The 16,608-nt window shown below is 37.4% G+C and overlaps 1 protein-coding gene across 2 annotated transcripts; it reads right to left on the reverse strand.

Annotated features, from left to right (window-relative positions):
- Nucleotides 1-1,024: 1,024 nt before the first annotated feature.
- Nucleotides 1,025-5,207, reverse strand: LOC122036596. 2 transcript variants are annotated; one of them, XM_042595967.1, is made up of 8 exons: nucleotides 5,040-5,207; nucleotides 4,639-4,806; nucleotides 4,327-4,389; nucleotides 4,145-4,211; nucleotides 3,955-4,055; nucleotides 2,679-2,723; nucleotides 2,039-2,509; nucleotides 1,025-1,464 (listed from the first exon to the last, which is right to left on the reverse strand). In XM_042595967.1, the coding sequence occupies exons 2-8, from the start codon at nucleotides 4,774-4,776 to the stop codon at nucleotides 1,294-1,296; spliced, it is 1,056 nt and encodes a 351-aa protein (XP_042451901.1). In that variant the 5' UTR covers nucleotides 4,777-4,806; nucleotides 5,040-5,207; the 3' UTR covers nucleotides 1,025-1,293. The 2 variants fall into 2 exon arrangements, with proteins under 2 accessions (XP_042451901.1, XP_042451902.1); XM_042595968.1 differs by lacking the exon at nucleotides 5,040-5,207 and adding an exon at nucleotides 4,902-5,026.
- Nucleotides 5,208-16,608: the final 11,401 nt, after the last annotated feature.

A 16,608-nucleotide genomic window follows, 5' to 3' on the forward strand; every position in this document is an offset into this window, starting at 1 on the left:
GTTATACACAGACCTCGAATGCCCAACCGATTCACCTGTCTAAGTTGAAAAGATAGATAGATATGACTCCAATTTAATTTTTATTTTTCGCTCCTATGGACATTTATAAAAATAATTAATTCATTATTAAAAATCATCATCTAAATCATCAACACAGCTACACGCAACCATTTCTACAAACGGTCATGATCCGCAATCTCTTCTCTCGAAATGATTTATTGATTAATATATAAAATATTATCATAAGATCTAAAGTTCGAATTTTGATAAAGTTGAAGTAAGTATCTTCTTTATGTACTAATCATTATTTTAAAGACTAGTAGCTACCGTGATTTACCTCCTGGATGTTGACTCTGAACAGATTGATGGAAGTACTGGGGGTGAACGTATTCTCCTTTTATCATTATGATTCAGAGTATCCCATATGATTGACACCATGGTCATCAGGAGAGGTAAATTCGAGGAGGTCATTAGGATATCTCTGATCTAAAATTTTTTGAGAGGTTTATAAAATTTAATAAAAAATTTTGAACCATCTGGTGAAATTTGAGACTTATTGAATAATATTATATAACACTATTTTATCACTATTGTAATTTATAATTAATGATAAAATATGTTATATTGTAATTTATAATCTAGGAAGATAAATGATTTGTAATGTAGGATTTATATACAAATTGTAAAAGGATTTTTTTTTTATCGTAGATAGAATAATAGATTTTTTATTTTTATGTGACATTAATATGACACATTGGGATAAAAAAATCTGGTTTAACCTTAGAAATTCATTAATTACAATTAACTAATATATTAAAAAGTCCATATAAATTACAAAGTTCCTATTTTATTGCTGCTTTTTCTTAATTTTAGCAAACTCTTTCATTAAATACGATTGGATTATCATTTCAGTGAGTAACACTTTGATTACATTATTTTCACGTTTTTGCCAAACTAAGACAGCATACCACTCTATACTGGAGCCCTTGCTGGCGAAAGAATTTGAATGAACAAAAAACAGAAATGAATTAAAATCCACAAAACTTGCTGGCGAAATTTTACAACAATAAGATTTAACTACAGAAATTGAACTTGAATAAACAAACAAATTACAGAATACTTATCTACAAAATGGTAGCATTGTAGCTTTTCCACCAAAGTTCATATAGGTCTAGTATTGCTGAGACTTATTTTGAAATTAAGATGAAAAAAAAAAAAAACCTTAGACATCATATACATCGTGGCTCTGTGCCTGAACTGGTGGTATAAACTAAACTAATCTTCCAACCATGCTCACTTGAAAAAGAATTTCCAGATATCCCTATCAGTGACCTCGGTAACGATATGGATGCCGAAAATGCCTTCCTCATCCACCAAGGCTCTTAACTGCCGCACAACACCACTGGAACCTATGAAGTTTTTCTTCACAGCCAAATACAAGACTCCATACGGTGGCCGTAAGCACTGTAGAAAACCAAGCAGAATTTGGTTCATCAGTTATGGAGCATGAATTAATGAAACACAAATAATTCAAATCGCTCATTTCATGTTAGACACAATAAAACATCAAGTCATAAAAGGCTATGATAAGGAGGAAATTTTGCTGAATCCTTGTAGGAGCAGAAATCAGTGATTCATATTGTTATCGTAACTAAGAAAGATGCAAGCCCCTGTTAGTACGAAGTAAACAAACTAAAATTCTGGCCTATCAACTAATAAAAAGTTGTGATGAATCATGGTTCTTCATATTCACTATGCCTCATTTTATATTATAGTATAAGCAAAGCAGCCCACAATTCAGATCATCGGATATCAAGTCGATCATCACCAGAGAGGACTTGTTTTCTCAATAACATCCTCGATGTTCTTAACTCTACTAGATCAAGATGTGATAGAAGGAAGCTTCAGAAAATGCTCTTAGATTCACCAGAGAGGACTTGTTTACCAGTTTTTTCTATCACATTGGGCAGTTTGTGGGTCTGATGATCTAAAGACATTTCCATAACTAATTATAATGATAGAGAATTATCCTACACACCTTTGTTATAAGTGTATATAGTTTCCTCAAGGAATTTACTGATTGAGGAATCTCAGTGATTAAAATGACATCATAGCCAGCGTCTCCTGGGTGTGTCTCACTTCCTCTTTCCCAGGCCCGGCTTCCAGAAAGCTTTCTTGATCGTCTTGAATCAGCTTCATGAGCAAGCACACTGTCATCTTGACTGCTACATGCCTCCATAAAGTCATCCTCAGAGAAGCTAAGGCTAGCCCCCTGTGACAAGTCAAGACCTTCCACTCTCACCACTGATAAGACTGTATGGAGCTCCTCCCAATCCCCAGCATAGAAATGAACATCAGAAGTTAACTGCTGTCGTGATGGAGTGAGAGGGCTCTCTGGTTGGCGACTCTGCTTGTCCCTAGCCTGCTCAATATTTGCAAGGACATTTGGTATGGTTGCACATCTTATAGTTTCTGCACTCAGATCATGAAAATGAACTGTAGAAGCACCCTGCAACATGTTTGAATGAAAAATTAGGCTTCTAGAATGTTTTGGAAGGCTTGATTTACATTGGACCATTATAATTTACAGTCAAACACAAAACATGTATTACATAAGCCATAGTTCAGCATCTAAACCATTAAACGAGAGCTCTAACTCATGAAAGATAAATGAATACCTTAAGGCAGGCGAAAGTCCCAGCTAAACCATAACCGCAACCAAGCTGCAGCAATATCAACAATAATCAGGAAAGCAGAAGAGAGAAAAATTTAGGAAAAAATGCTGCATCTGCAAGAAAAAATAACATGGCAAATACTAAAGCCTTCTATTCAGGAGACAAATCAATAAATCACAACTTCTGATAGCAAGTGACTTTGTAGCAAATATTGACTAATAAATCACAGCTTCTGATACCACCAATTTGAATTTTTTGTTAGATCTCTGTCAATGTTAATTAACAAAAGCATTGATTATATGATCAGAGAATTAGAGGCTTCAAAATATGCTCCTTGACGACCAGGAGTGTGAAGCCCCAAATGGAACAAGGCTACTGTATCAAAGTAATTCATACAATAAATTGAATGCACTACATATAAGTTTTGCTACTACATGAAAGCGATCCTCTGCAAAACCAATGTAAAGAAGTGGTATTATCTTGCCTAGAAACTAACTGGAGCAGCTTAGGAGAACAATTAAGGTTTATGCTAAAATTAAGGAGAACAAATGAAGCAGCATGCAACTGTTATTAGCATTAGCATGACAACAGGATGAGATGAAAAGCGATGGCATAAATACTTAGCATTTGTATAATAAGAGAATTGTGAATTGTGATCAAACATATAACTGCCAATTCACACAAGAAGAAAAAACTAAGAATTTTGCAAGTTCAGAGAAGGCAAAACATTCCAAAAGGGTAATCCATTCAAAAAATAATCATGCAAAAACTCATGGTTGTTCATAGGAAAAGAATGAGTAAATTTACCAACGTCTAGATGGTTACACCAAATTCTCTCACCCAGATTATGAAACTAGTTCACTATGATCACAAGAAAAGAGGAAAATTATTGCAAAGCTTCATCAATATAAATGTCAGTAATTGGTCCTAAGAGAAAAAAACCACAGAAGACAGTACTTGAAAATTCAAAATTGGATCATAGGCGTAATATCACATTCATGCATAAGGAATATAACAACAATGAAATCCACAAAATGGGAATCATAAATGGATGAAGTTCTTTCAAATAAAGTGATGAAGGCAAATTGAAGAATTCTATAAAGAACTTTGGTACATCTTGAAGCAAAATTTCCAAATTAATCAACTTCCTTTACAATAGGAGACACCACAAAATAGTGTGCAACCAAGCATCTAAGTATACTATAGAAAAGAGAATGAATAAAAATAATAATAGCTTATCAATTGAAACAAACAGGAAAGGACTTGTAAATGTAGGCACCTCTAGAATCCTTTTGCCTCTGAAACTTAGGAGCCCATCACGAATCTCTAGTTTAAGAATACTTAAGAGATCTGTTGAACTCTCCCAGCATTTAAGAGATCCTGCAATTCAAAAACGGTGAACATATATATAAATATTTTCTTTTCTGTGAGACAAATTATGCAAAACACCACCTAACTATTACACTCACCATCAGATTTGGATGATGACGTCTCCAAACTTGAAAATCCAATCATATCTGTTACACTGATTCTTCCCTGGTTAAAAAGTTAAAATAACAAATAAGTTGGATAAAGAAGAATATAGCATGTAGTGTGTGAAGCATGATGGTAGAATATGTTTATCAGACTTCCCTACAGCTGGAGTGCATACCTTGAAAAGTTTGAGCCCTTGCAGATCAACATTTTCCCCAGCATATTTGTATGGATGTGCATTCTGTCACATATCCATAGGAGAAATGAGAACTTGTCTATAAATTCTAAACATGAATGTGTTGATCGGAAAGACTTAAATATAGCAGATTAAATCAAAATGTCAAATACAGAAGCCCTTCATGCACAGCAGCAACACAATGGCAAATTACATGCCTCAAAAACATGGTAAATCACTCTAAATTTTACGAGTTAAAACAATCACTGAACACTAAAATAGATATACAAAGGCCAACAAGTTGGAAATAAGTACCTTAGAAGGAATAACTTCAACAGCAGGAGAAGGAAGGTGTAAATCCCTCTCAGAGACAGCAGGAACACCAGTCTGGCTAACCTTGTCATGCGGCATCAACGCCGGCAAGCATTGCGCAAGGAGAGACGGTGCCCTCATCGTATTATATTTTGAAATTTAGAAAGCGAACTGCCATTGCCAAAAAGAGACGCCAAAATTAGATCAAAGTACAACCAGAAAGCCCTATTCATGGACCTTCAATCAAGAAGAAAAGCTCAAGAAACCTTCCAAGTTTTCCCACATAAACGAAAGCAACCAAATCTTTAACACAAAATATCTCGTTTTTCCAGCACAAAGATGAGATCTTTGAAACAATCAGCAAACCTAAACGGAACGAAACCAAAGAGGAACAAAAACGCTACCTAGATCAGAAGAATACGGCAGATAGGGAATCGGGGCGGAGATCCGATCTCCTCGTGGCAGTCAATTAAAGCCGCGAACGCCAAGGTCAGCGGCAACTTCAACGAAGAATCCGAAACCCTACTCGATTCGCTCCACCAAATCGCTCTGTAACTGTTGAAAGTCAAAATAACACATCTTATAATATCGATCGATGATATTGATTGATTGGTACACACTGGTCGGTGAGAAAATGAGAAAGAGGGTATCATGTGGTAGGGATTCTCTGGTCCCGAATCCCTAGATCAGTCCTCATCTTTTGCTCATTCATTAGTTGGATGGGTTAGATCCCACTTGTTTAACAGTGAAGTCCAGTCCACCCACCCCTCGTATCATGATGGCAAAAGTTGAATAACATGGAGGAAGTAAATCATGAATGACTATAGTTTTTGGAATAATGACTAGTCATCATGGACGGCTACTAATCTTTTGAATAGTGACTAGCCCATAAGGGAGGAGCGCAGATCCTCTGGACCCATTCTTCCCTGGTCCCTCCCTGGACCACGAAATCCATATAAATGGATGAATCATGTGTAGCTCATGTGCAGATCCCACGCAAAAACGCAAAAACGCTGAAATGCAGAAAGCGCAAAAACACAGACGTGACGGAGCCCTAACCTCACCTCTCGCGATCCGACACCTCCGCCGGCGGTGTGTTGCCATCCTCTCGCGCTCAGAAACGCTCCTCCTGTGATCTCCCTGAGCAAAACCTAGCCGGTGACACCTCTGCCAGCTACGACCCAATGCTCGCACCACGCAGACTTGCTCCTCCGAGCCAGTTCTCCTACTCCTCCTCCGCAGAAAACGCATCAGGCGACGACCCAATTCTCCTACTCCTCCACAGATCTGCCTCCTCCGAGCCCGAGCCCTGTCTCAAGATCCTCAACCTCTGCCGCCGTTAGGGCTAAATTGCGGTACTATTTCACCCTAATCTCATCCTCAGATTTGGTTGCCTATAGTTTCAGATTGCCATTCTAGCTTATTGTCTTCTTCTTCAAGGTTAATTAAAATGCAAATTTTGGTACTTCTGTCCCGTTAGCTACACGTTTAAATCTGCGTTTAAATCTGTTGAACTATCAAGTATCGGTTGAATTGCTTGATGAATGTTGTCCATTTATGCTTGTTTGTAAACTCAAGTCACATGCAATTAGGTTATCAATTTTTGGGATTCTTCCAATCTTTCTTTGGTTTGTACAACCTATAGTTTCAGAGTGAAGTTCTAGCTGCTTGTCTTTGATGTCATCTTATAGAAAAGAAATGCAAGGTTCTCTACCACATTTGATGTCTATTTCAGCTAAGAAGTTTTGGTCGTAAAACCTCACTGTAAAAGTTTACCTGATGCTCTTTTTTAGCTGAAATAGATTGATACCTCATATCATCCAGCCTTATCTTAGTGGATGGAATCTCACTGTATCCACCGTCAAATATTAACTCCTTCCACTGTTTGGTCTTTATGCTTTTTTGATTAATTTCCTTTATAGGGAAAATTAATCATGTTAGATGCTGAAACATGTTAGATGTTTGTTTTGTCGCTGTTTTTTAGAAAAAAATTTAGTTAAAAATTGGTGTTTTTAGATCCTTCTTTTGTCACTGTTTTTTAGTCCTAAAAAATAATTTTAAAAAAATTACTTTTTTTTTTACAGGATCAAAGTAATTATCATGGATGGTGAATCTACGAGTTGTCCTCGTTTGAGCATCCCCCTTTTGGCAGTTGAACTCTTACATAACTTTCTAAATTGTTGCATCCCTCTTTTGGCAATGGAGATGCGTTTACTTTTTGTTGGAAAAATATTGTTAGCTATATTTGATGATTCCTGATGTATCATGGTTTGATGATTTCTGATGTATCCTGGTTTGATGTATATATATATTGTTTGAAGAATGTAATGGACTATTCGGAGTAAGAAATATTGCACAAGAATTGGTAGTATAAGTTTTGTGTTTTCAGTATGTGCATAAATCTTCTATAGAAATTGGATATAATAGTTGTTCTTGTAGATTAAATGTTCTATGAGTGTAACGTAAAGATAGAAAAAAAATTCTTTATTTGACGAATGTTTCCTATTTTATTAATTCCATTGTTAGTTTTTTAAATACACTAACATAAATTTGCAAGAAATGACATGAAAGTGCAAGATACAAGTGAGAAAGTTTATCTTAATTGTGGCAAAACACTTACGTTTAAAAATTCCTTTATGGTTAGAGCACGTTAGGATGTATTCTATCAAATAATCTCTCTCAAGTGACAGCTCTAGAGGGTAAGGACAGGTTCAAATGGAATAGCTTGGCTTGTAGCTCCTCTTGTTTAGTGTAGTTGTATGTGGGAAGGGTCGTTTCTGGAATGTTAAGATGATCCAATCTGAACACGAAATATCTCATCTTTATGGATTGTTGCAAATTAGACCCAGCATAGATTTTTAAGATGATCCAATCTGAACTGTAAAGGATTACAAATCTTGCGTCATGATAATTCTCTATGCTCTATCTTGTCACCATTCAATCCTTTCCATCTTTATACAATGATGTTTTGTTTGATATTTTTTTTTACCGTGCATAGATTTTTAAGATGATATAGTTCAACATATTGCTCTACAATTGTCCAATAAAAGCTATTGAGAACCTTTGCTGAAAACAACTAAAATATATTATGTCAAGAAACAAACAAACAAACAACTCAAAAACATACCTCAGTCATCTCAGGCATAATAGGCTTCCTACCCAACAATTCTGTTAAAATAGAACCGGCACTCCACAGGTAAATTCCCACACTGTAGTCTGTGGCTCCCAAGAGCAACTCTGGGACTCCAAGTTAACAAATGCATAACAAACCACTATAAAAAGTATAACAGAACTAGTTCACTTTGTATAACAAAACAAGTTACATCACTTAGAATTACATCAAAATGTCAAGTTACATTACAAAATAAGTTACATCAACCACATCCTCATCATCATAATCAGGTACATACAACTATCTTCATTTCCTTCAAAATTTAAACGACGACAACTCGTAGATTCACCATCCATGATAATTACTTTGATCTTGAAAAAAACAATTTTTTTTAAAATTATTTTTTAGGACTAAAAAAACATTGACAAAAGAAGGATCTAAAAACACCAATTTTTAACTAAAATTTTCTCTAAAAAACAGCGACAAAACAAACATCTAACATTTTTCAGCATCTAACATGATTAATTTTCCCTATAAAGGAAATTAATCAAAAAAAGCATAAAGACCAAACAGTGGAAGGAGTTAATATTTGACGGTGGATACAGTGAGATTCCATCCACTAAGATAAGGTTGGATGATATGAGGTATCAATCTATTTCAGCTAAAAAAGAGCATCAGATAAACTTTTACAGTGAGGTTTTACGACCAAAGCTTCTTAGCTGAAATAGACATCAAATGTGGTAGAGAAACTTGCATTTCTTTTCTATAAGATGACATCAAAGATGCTTAGACTTTCATCAAGCAAAGACAAGTAGCTAGAACTTCACTCTGAAACTATAGGTTGTACAAACCAAAGAAAGATGGGAAGAATCCCAAAAATTGATAACCCAATTGCATGTGACTTGAGTTTACAAACAAGCGTAAATGAACAACATTCATCAAGCAATTCAACCAATAGTTGATAGTTCAACAGATTTAAACGTATAGCTAATGGGGCAGAAGTACCAAAATTTGCATTTTAGTTAACCTTGAAGAAGAAGACAATAAGCTAGAATGGCAATCTGAAACTATATGCAACCAAATCTGAGGATGAGATTAGGGTGAAATAGTACCGTAATTTAGCCCTAACGGCGGCAGAGGTTGAGGATCTTGAGATAGGGCGAGGGCTCGGAGGAGGCAGATCTGCGGAGGAGGAGTAGGAGAACTGGGTCGTTGCCTGATGCGTTTTCTGCGGAGGAGGAGTAGGAGAACTGGCTCGGAGGAGGCAGGTCTGCATGGTGCGAGCACTGGGTCGTAGCTGGCAGAGGTGTCGCCGACTAGGTTTTGCTCAGGGAGATCACAGGAGGAGCATTTCTGAGCGCGAGAGGATGACAACGCACCGCCGGCGGAGGTGTCGGATCGCGAGAGGTGAGGTTAGGGCTCCGTCACATCTGTGTTTCTACGCTTTTTGTATTTCAACGTTTTTGCGTTTCTACGTGGGATCTGCACGTGAGCTACACGTGATTCATCCATTTATATGGATTTCGTGGTCCAGGGAGGGACCAGGGAAGAACGGGTCCAGAGGATCTGCGCTCATAAGGGAGACATTTACCTCAGCTTTGTCGAAATTCAAACCTCAAACTTCATGATAGCAACACCTCATGTGCTAGTCACTAGACTATCCCGAGAGGACAAGAAAGAGGGCATCATGATAAGAGAGGATGAGGAGATCAGAATAAGTAAGTATAATAGAAAAGAATAGAGATTGAAAAGAGAGAAAGTATGATAAAAGAGAAAATGTGATATAGAATAAGGAGAGAGAAAGTACGATGAAAAAGAACAATCATAGAAAAAATGTGACGATAAAATGAGAAAATAAAAATATGATGAAAAGGAAGGAGAGAAAAAATGATATGTAAGAAAAATTGAATAAATATATTAATATTATTATTATTATTTAGAACATAATTTTTATTCTCATTTCTATCCAAATCAAAAGTGAATGTTGATTTCAACCATCCAAAATTTTTCAATTTTATTTTAAAATTTAAATATAAGATTTAGAAATGAATCATCCCAAACACTTAAATTAAACGCCTCTATCTGGACGCACGTGGGAATGGCAAGCGTGGGAAGCAAGCCAAACCAGAAATCTTTTGCGGGGTGCCACGTTTACTTAGGCCGACAGGAACCGTTTACGTGAACTTGAACGACTCCCACGCGTTGTCGCCCTCCTTCCTCGAAGGCGATTCATCTCCTGCACGTAATTTAGAAGGAAAAACAAAAGGAATGAGTTTCTTGGAGGGAAAGAAAGGTAAATTCAATTTGCTTATGCATTTGAATAAAAATTTTCCAGCGAATAGGAAAACGTCAAGTAATAGATAGACTTTTGAACGACACCAAATGCAATTTGCTTTTGTCTTTTCTTCGAGTAAATTTCCAAGGAGTTAGAAAATTTGTTTGACTATGAGGGGAAAATTCATGCGCAAACTAACAAAATGACTTTTAAATAAATTGTATTGAGTCTAATCTAGACACGATTAATCATTAATAAAGGTGCTTATTGGCGCCCAAAATTTAACCAGAGAAGTTGAAGCACCAAATTGTCTGAGAGGTGGAGGTAAACAAAAGGGAGAGAAGACCTTGCTTCATCGCCCGTAAAGGTTTTCTCTATCACTTGGATATATCAAACACTTGATCTACAATTGAATGCACGGAGCAAAGCAACAAAAATAAAATTTTAGACTTAGACTACCAATGAAATGATGAAGAATAGGAAGTGTTGGATTCACTCGAGACTGGATCTAGTGAACTCAAATGCCAAGAAACAAGCTGCATTGGCTGGGACAGTGCGAGCCATGGCGGGCCCAAAGCCCTCTGCAGAGGCCTTTAATACTAATGCGGTGATGATGAGGAGCTCTATCCTATTGTCACGATGAAAATCAAAGGAAGTCAAAGTCAAGACGATCAACGTGTATATGGCATCGATCGGTCGGGCGAAACATGCCCCGACCAAGGAGAAGGATCTGATCCATCGTTGCCCTCGACACAGGGAGCATTCAAACACCTGACGCTCAAGGGAGAATGATGTGTAGAAATCAAGCTGAGCGGCTACCCCGCTCGGCCAGTCAGCGAGGTACGACATTGATAAAGTTCAACTTCGACCGAGCGACTTTCCCGCTCGGCCTAGCAGCAGACCCGACATCAGTCGAGCATGCGGACAGTGGATTTTCGGCCGAGCGGCTATCCCGCTCAGCCCAGCAACAAAGAATGCGAAGTGGACTTCAGGCCGAGTGACTTTCCCTCTCGGTCCGGCAACAACAACACTTGGACAATGGACTTTCGGCCGAGCGGCTATCCCGCTCGGCCCAGCAACAGAGAATGCGACAGTGGACTTCCGGCCGAGCGGCTTTCCCTCTCGGTCCGACAACAAACAACACTTGGACAATGGACTTCCGGCTCGCTCAGCCCGACAGCGGACAATATGCGTACGGCGGAACTTTGGCCGATCGCCTATTCCACTCGGCCAAGCAACAGACACAGCAAACTATCTTTTGATATCCTTTTGGGAGCTAGTGCCACTGACAAGCGACATGGTCTGACAGAGGATCGTACGGCAGAAGCTTCCACTGCCATTTCAGAGATATGCTCGGCCTGTTAAGGTATTATGTTAGGGACACTTTACCGATAAGTCTTTTCAGAAAAATTTTGAGATGCGTGTCCGCTTTGGGAAGCGTGCACACGCGCTTCAGGAGCTCTATATAAAGGGAGGTCCAAGAATCGGTGGAGGTATGCGTTACATGTGATAGCTTACTGTTGCACTATAGTTCTTGTTGCTCCGTTTATTGCTTCTTCTTCTTCGTCGGAGATTAACTTAGCGTCGGAGGGATATCGCCGGGGACCTCTTCCCTAATTCGGTACTGACGCTGCTTGTGTTGTAGGCGAGAGCGAAGTTCACAAGAAATTAGCAGGAGCGCCGCATCCCCAGTATCCATCTCATCGACTTTCAGACAGGATCACTATAAATTAATTATCTCAAAAGATTTTCAAACCGTTAGTAAAGAGGTCAGTTTAAGTATTCATATTCTTAATACTTCTCGGAAATACTTGACTACTATCCAAGTCCAAGACATCAATTGATGAGATAATATTATTATTATGAGTAGCATTTGATGATTGAACTTACTCTACTGCCATCAAACCATGCTCGAGTTGTTAAAAAGTATTATAAACTATATATCTACATTCTTAATAAACATGATATCCAGAAGTGATCAAGCTTCTCATGTTTAATAGTCCAGCAATCATTTCAGTAGTAATATGCTTACTTAGGTCCTAATTAAAAACCTTACCAAGCTTTAGATTGATAGCACTAAACCAGGTTAAATGAATTTAGCAAGGGATTTTTCAATGGTTAAATGAATATCCATCTCATGTAATCCAACATGGCAAATCTCTACATGCCAAGAAAAAGATCCCTTTTCAACAAAGACGGGACTCATTGTTGAAAATAAGAATATATCGTCCTTTCCCAGCATAACATCAATATCTGAGACCAGAAGGAAAACTTTGGATCCCTTTTTTCCCGAGACGCTATAGAAAGGATACCATCGTCTTCAGTGATCGGGCAATTTGGCAATATAATTTTATCTTGTTCTACATCTTGCATGGTGCTGTTGGATAGAAAACTCATAAGATTAATATATTTCACTCAATCTACATGGACATGCATAGAACATACATACATCAGAAGTCAATACCATCAGGGTTGAGTAAGTAAAGGATTAGCTAAATACATCAGAAGTCACACAATGCACAACTTCATGGCTAAATACAATTTATACATAGTATAAAGGATTAGCTACTAAATTGCTTCTGTATGTCTCTACCACAACTCTAACGCTGTTCCTGTGTGATTCATTTCTGTATGTTCCAGTGAATGCTTCAAATTTGCATTACATAGAACGTACGTCAACTGTACAAACAACAGGGCCTTTGTAAGAAGCCTGATATCAGAATGGTCACCTCCTTTGATTTCAGACAACATCACAAAGGGAGCAAAGAAAGGGCTACTGCAAGTCACCGTTTGTCCCATCATTGACAACCACCTAATTCAAAATTTAGCCACTAATAGATCCTTGACAACCACCTGATTCAAAATTTAGCCACTAATAGATCCTTGTTTCGACTGGGACCTTCCTCTTCTTTTGGAGAAGCTTGAGTATCGCTGATTTTGAGCTTTTGCTGAACTTCTCAACTTTGAAGGAGTTGATACGGTGCCTCTTCCCACACCTCTTCTTCTGCATGCATCTATAACTGAACTGGTCGACGAACTTTTATCTGGGAGTCTCGAGTGGGTTATTCTTGTCCTATGAGAACCAGCAACATCAGAATTGCATTCACCCTTGAGAGGAGATCGTCGAAGAAACTCCTCAAGATCCAAGCTGTCATACAAGCTCCGGTCGTACGGCCAGAAGAGAGGTTCATCCCAATCACAATCAAGGCTAAAAACTTTGTCTTCCCAATCAATACAGTCAAGAGAATGAGAACCAAAAGACTGGAGTTTCAAGTAGTGCATAAAACCAGAAAAAGGGCATGAAATATCAGAATCAAAGATGCCAGCATCATCTTCCATGCCATGTATAAGTTCACAATCCTCTGTCTCGAGATCCAGTGAAGATACCCAGATTTCTGTTTTATCAAAATTCCAATAAGGTGAATCCACATATGAGGTAGGCGATGAAATTGAACTGTGACTTGGTGATGTATCATCATCCAGTGTGCCAGTGTCGGAACTAAGGCTCCCTGATCCGGAAAAATTTGACAAGGCTGATAGTTGTAATGGTGCATTTTCATCTTTCACTCCAAAATCCAATTGCTTGCTGAGAAGAAATAACTCACTCGTAGAGCTATGATTTGCCCCATCTGATTCATTTCCATTATCTGAGGCAGAACTTCCAGGGAGTGATGAGATCGATGATGACTGATCTTGCAGGAATAGATCAAAATGATCAAATTCGCAAATACTTGAAGATGACAAACTCTCTGACGATAACCACATGCAATCACTATCCTCGATTAATCTGTCCATAAAACTTAGCTCATCTATATCACCAGTGATTGCTTCTTCTGGTTCTGGGAAAATAGGAAAGAATTTCTTTTGCAGAGATTGATTTGAACCTGTCTTCATATTCTTTTTCAGTTTATTTGGGCTGCTATATTTTGGTACTGCTTTGAATACCTTCGTTGCTTGTTGTGGAGTATCATCCATAGCATTGGTGATTGCTTCTTCTGGTTCTGGAAAAATGGGAAAGAATTTCTTTTGCAGAGCCTGATTTGAACCTGCCTTCATGTTCTTTTTCAGTTTATTTGGGTTGCAAGCTTTTGGTAGTGCTGTCAATACCTTGGTTGCTTGTTGAGGAGATTTATTTTTTGAAGTGACACCCAACTTTTGATCATTTTTGTTGAGTTTGATCGATTTTGGAGAAGCAAGACTTTCAGTATCCTCTTGGTGAACCCGATCAATCTCATATTTTTTAACGCTAAATTCAGTTTTTGGCAGATTGCAATTATTATCCTTCGGCACTGCCCTTATTCTTGAAGTAACTCCCATTGCTTTTTCTGAAAATCGATTTCTATTCATGAATCCCATTTTTCTGCAACTATGTGATATAATTTCTGCATATTCAATAACAACAAATTAAGAATAAATTAAATACAAAGATTAGCATTAAGCTTCCTAAAATATAAAAGGAAAGTGAAATCAAAGTCACGAAGAGCCCAATTGCATATGATGCATGAATGCAGATGAGGCTGAAAGCTATATATAGAAAAAGTTGAAGAAATAACTTTAAAAGACGATTGATCAACTCAGAATTAGTGTCTAGGAAGCGAATAAACTTGCTATGTGTCAGATTTGATAAGATTCTGACCCAAAAAAACAATTAGTATAACCTTTAAGAAAAAGATAAATTCCACATAAAACTTGTATCCAATCCAAGTTTAGCAGTAAAAACCATGATATGTGGAACATAAACTATTAATAACTACATGAGAGACAGGTATAGAAACAAAACTAGTTAAAGAAAATAACCAGACCAGGATGAAAACACACACTCTTTTAATAATTACTTTGAAGAGATACTTGGAAATTATTCTGAAACAACTTTTATATATACTTATTTTTTTTATAAAAAAACTTATGATTTCTTTCTAAAAAATGATTTCAGGGATAAATATACAAGTTGCGGGAGTAAATGGAAAAATAACGAATTAAAAAATTCAGACTTATCTGATCTGTCGAGATGGTTGTGAACTCAAGGATGAAGGCCGGGCTGCTGAGCAGAGAAGGCTGAGCTGCTGAGCAGAGAAGGCCGAGCTAGGAAGCCAAACTACTGAGCAAGGAGGCCAAGCAAGAAGGCAGGGTTGCCCAGCAAAAAAGGGTGAGCTGCCTGAGAAGGGGCAACTAGGTAGGCCGTGCTGGGAGGCCGAGTTGTTAAGCTGCAAAGCTGTAGGACATGGAGCTTTGCAAAGCACAATTGAAGCATGTGTTTAACATTGCTTAGAGGCTTAGATGAATGTGTTTAACATTGCTTTCTTAAAATAGATTTGTCCCCTCACTAAAAGTGCTTAGAGGTTCAGATGAGCATCTTTTTTTCATGATACAATGGCTCAACCATGTTAACAATCAAATACTCATTGATTATGACGAACTACATAGTACCCTACACTATCACTAGAAGTCAAGGAAGAGAAAGTTTATAAGGAGAATTTACATGTAAATGAATGATTGCATTGAATTTTTATTGCTCGGGAAAGAGCTTCTATTTATAGACTCAAAATTCTGAGTCATTAATCCTGTCACTGAATGAGCATTACTTTACCATTCATTGCCTCTGTCAATTGGCTCGAAATGCCATCAATTAGTGATTAATGGCCATCCGTTTTGATTCAAGAAGCATGAAAAATAATCTCGAGTGGCAACAAATGAAAGTCGCACGTTCAAACAAATTCACAATATTTATGATTGTAATTCAATATAAATTAGTCATATTGCTCTAAAACGTTCAATATGAAACTAAACGATCCACCGATTTCATCCACTGTTTTCTTTCAATATGAGACTACTTTTTCAATCACATTGAAGCTAATTTAAATAATTTTTTATTTACTTTTCCAACAAAATCAGTATCGGAAAATTCTCATTTGTTAAAACATAATAGCATTGTGCTAAAACGCCCAACTGTTCTAGCAAATAACATGTTTGATGGACTGGATCTGGATAGAGTTATAAGACTAATGTGCAATAAGATTAAAAAATCGTTTAATACTCGAGATTATAACTATCTCATGACCCATTTAGTAAGTATTACTAATGTATCACATTAACCTTCCTTCAAACTATGAAGAAATAAGAAAATTAAATATTTGACACCAAACCAAAACCATAGCTAAGATCCAAACTCAATACGCACAAACATACGCACGAGCGAAGGAGAGAAAAAAGCAAAAAAAAAACAAGCTGTATGTATGAAAATGAACTATTTCCTACATCAACGAGCTAGATAGAGCAGAATATATGATATATCAACGCTAGCCATACATGATCCTAAAGCACCCAAAAAAACGCAGCTTTATACAGAAATCTACAAACAAGCATAAGAAAATCAGAATGAAGTAAATGAAAAATGGGAATGAAGCAGTCCATCAATGAACGAATAAGCATGAGCTCAGGAATCATCAATAACTAGTAGCCATTCTTTACCAGAAGACGAGAAAATCCTTAGCCAGGCGCGCAGGAGTCAGGACGCTGCAGCGAGAGAGAGAAGCGAGGGAGAGAAGAGAGAGAATGAGGGTTTTTTTGTCGCGTTTTCCATTATGTA

The sequence above is a fragment of the Zingiber officinale genome, unplaced genomic scaffold (genome assembly GCF_018446385.1).
Source record: "Zingiber officinale cultivar Zhangliang unplaced genomic scaffold, Zo_v1.1 ctg178, whole genome shotgun sequence".
Classification (NCBI taxonomy): Eukaryota; Viridiplantae; Streptophyta; class Magnoliopsida; order Zingiberales; family Zingiberaceae; genus Zingiber; species Zingiber officinale.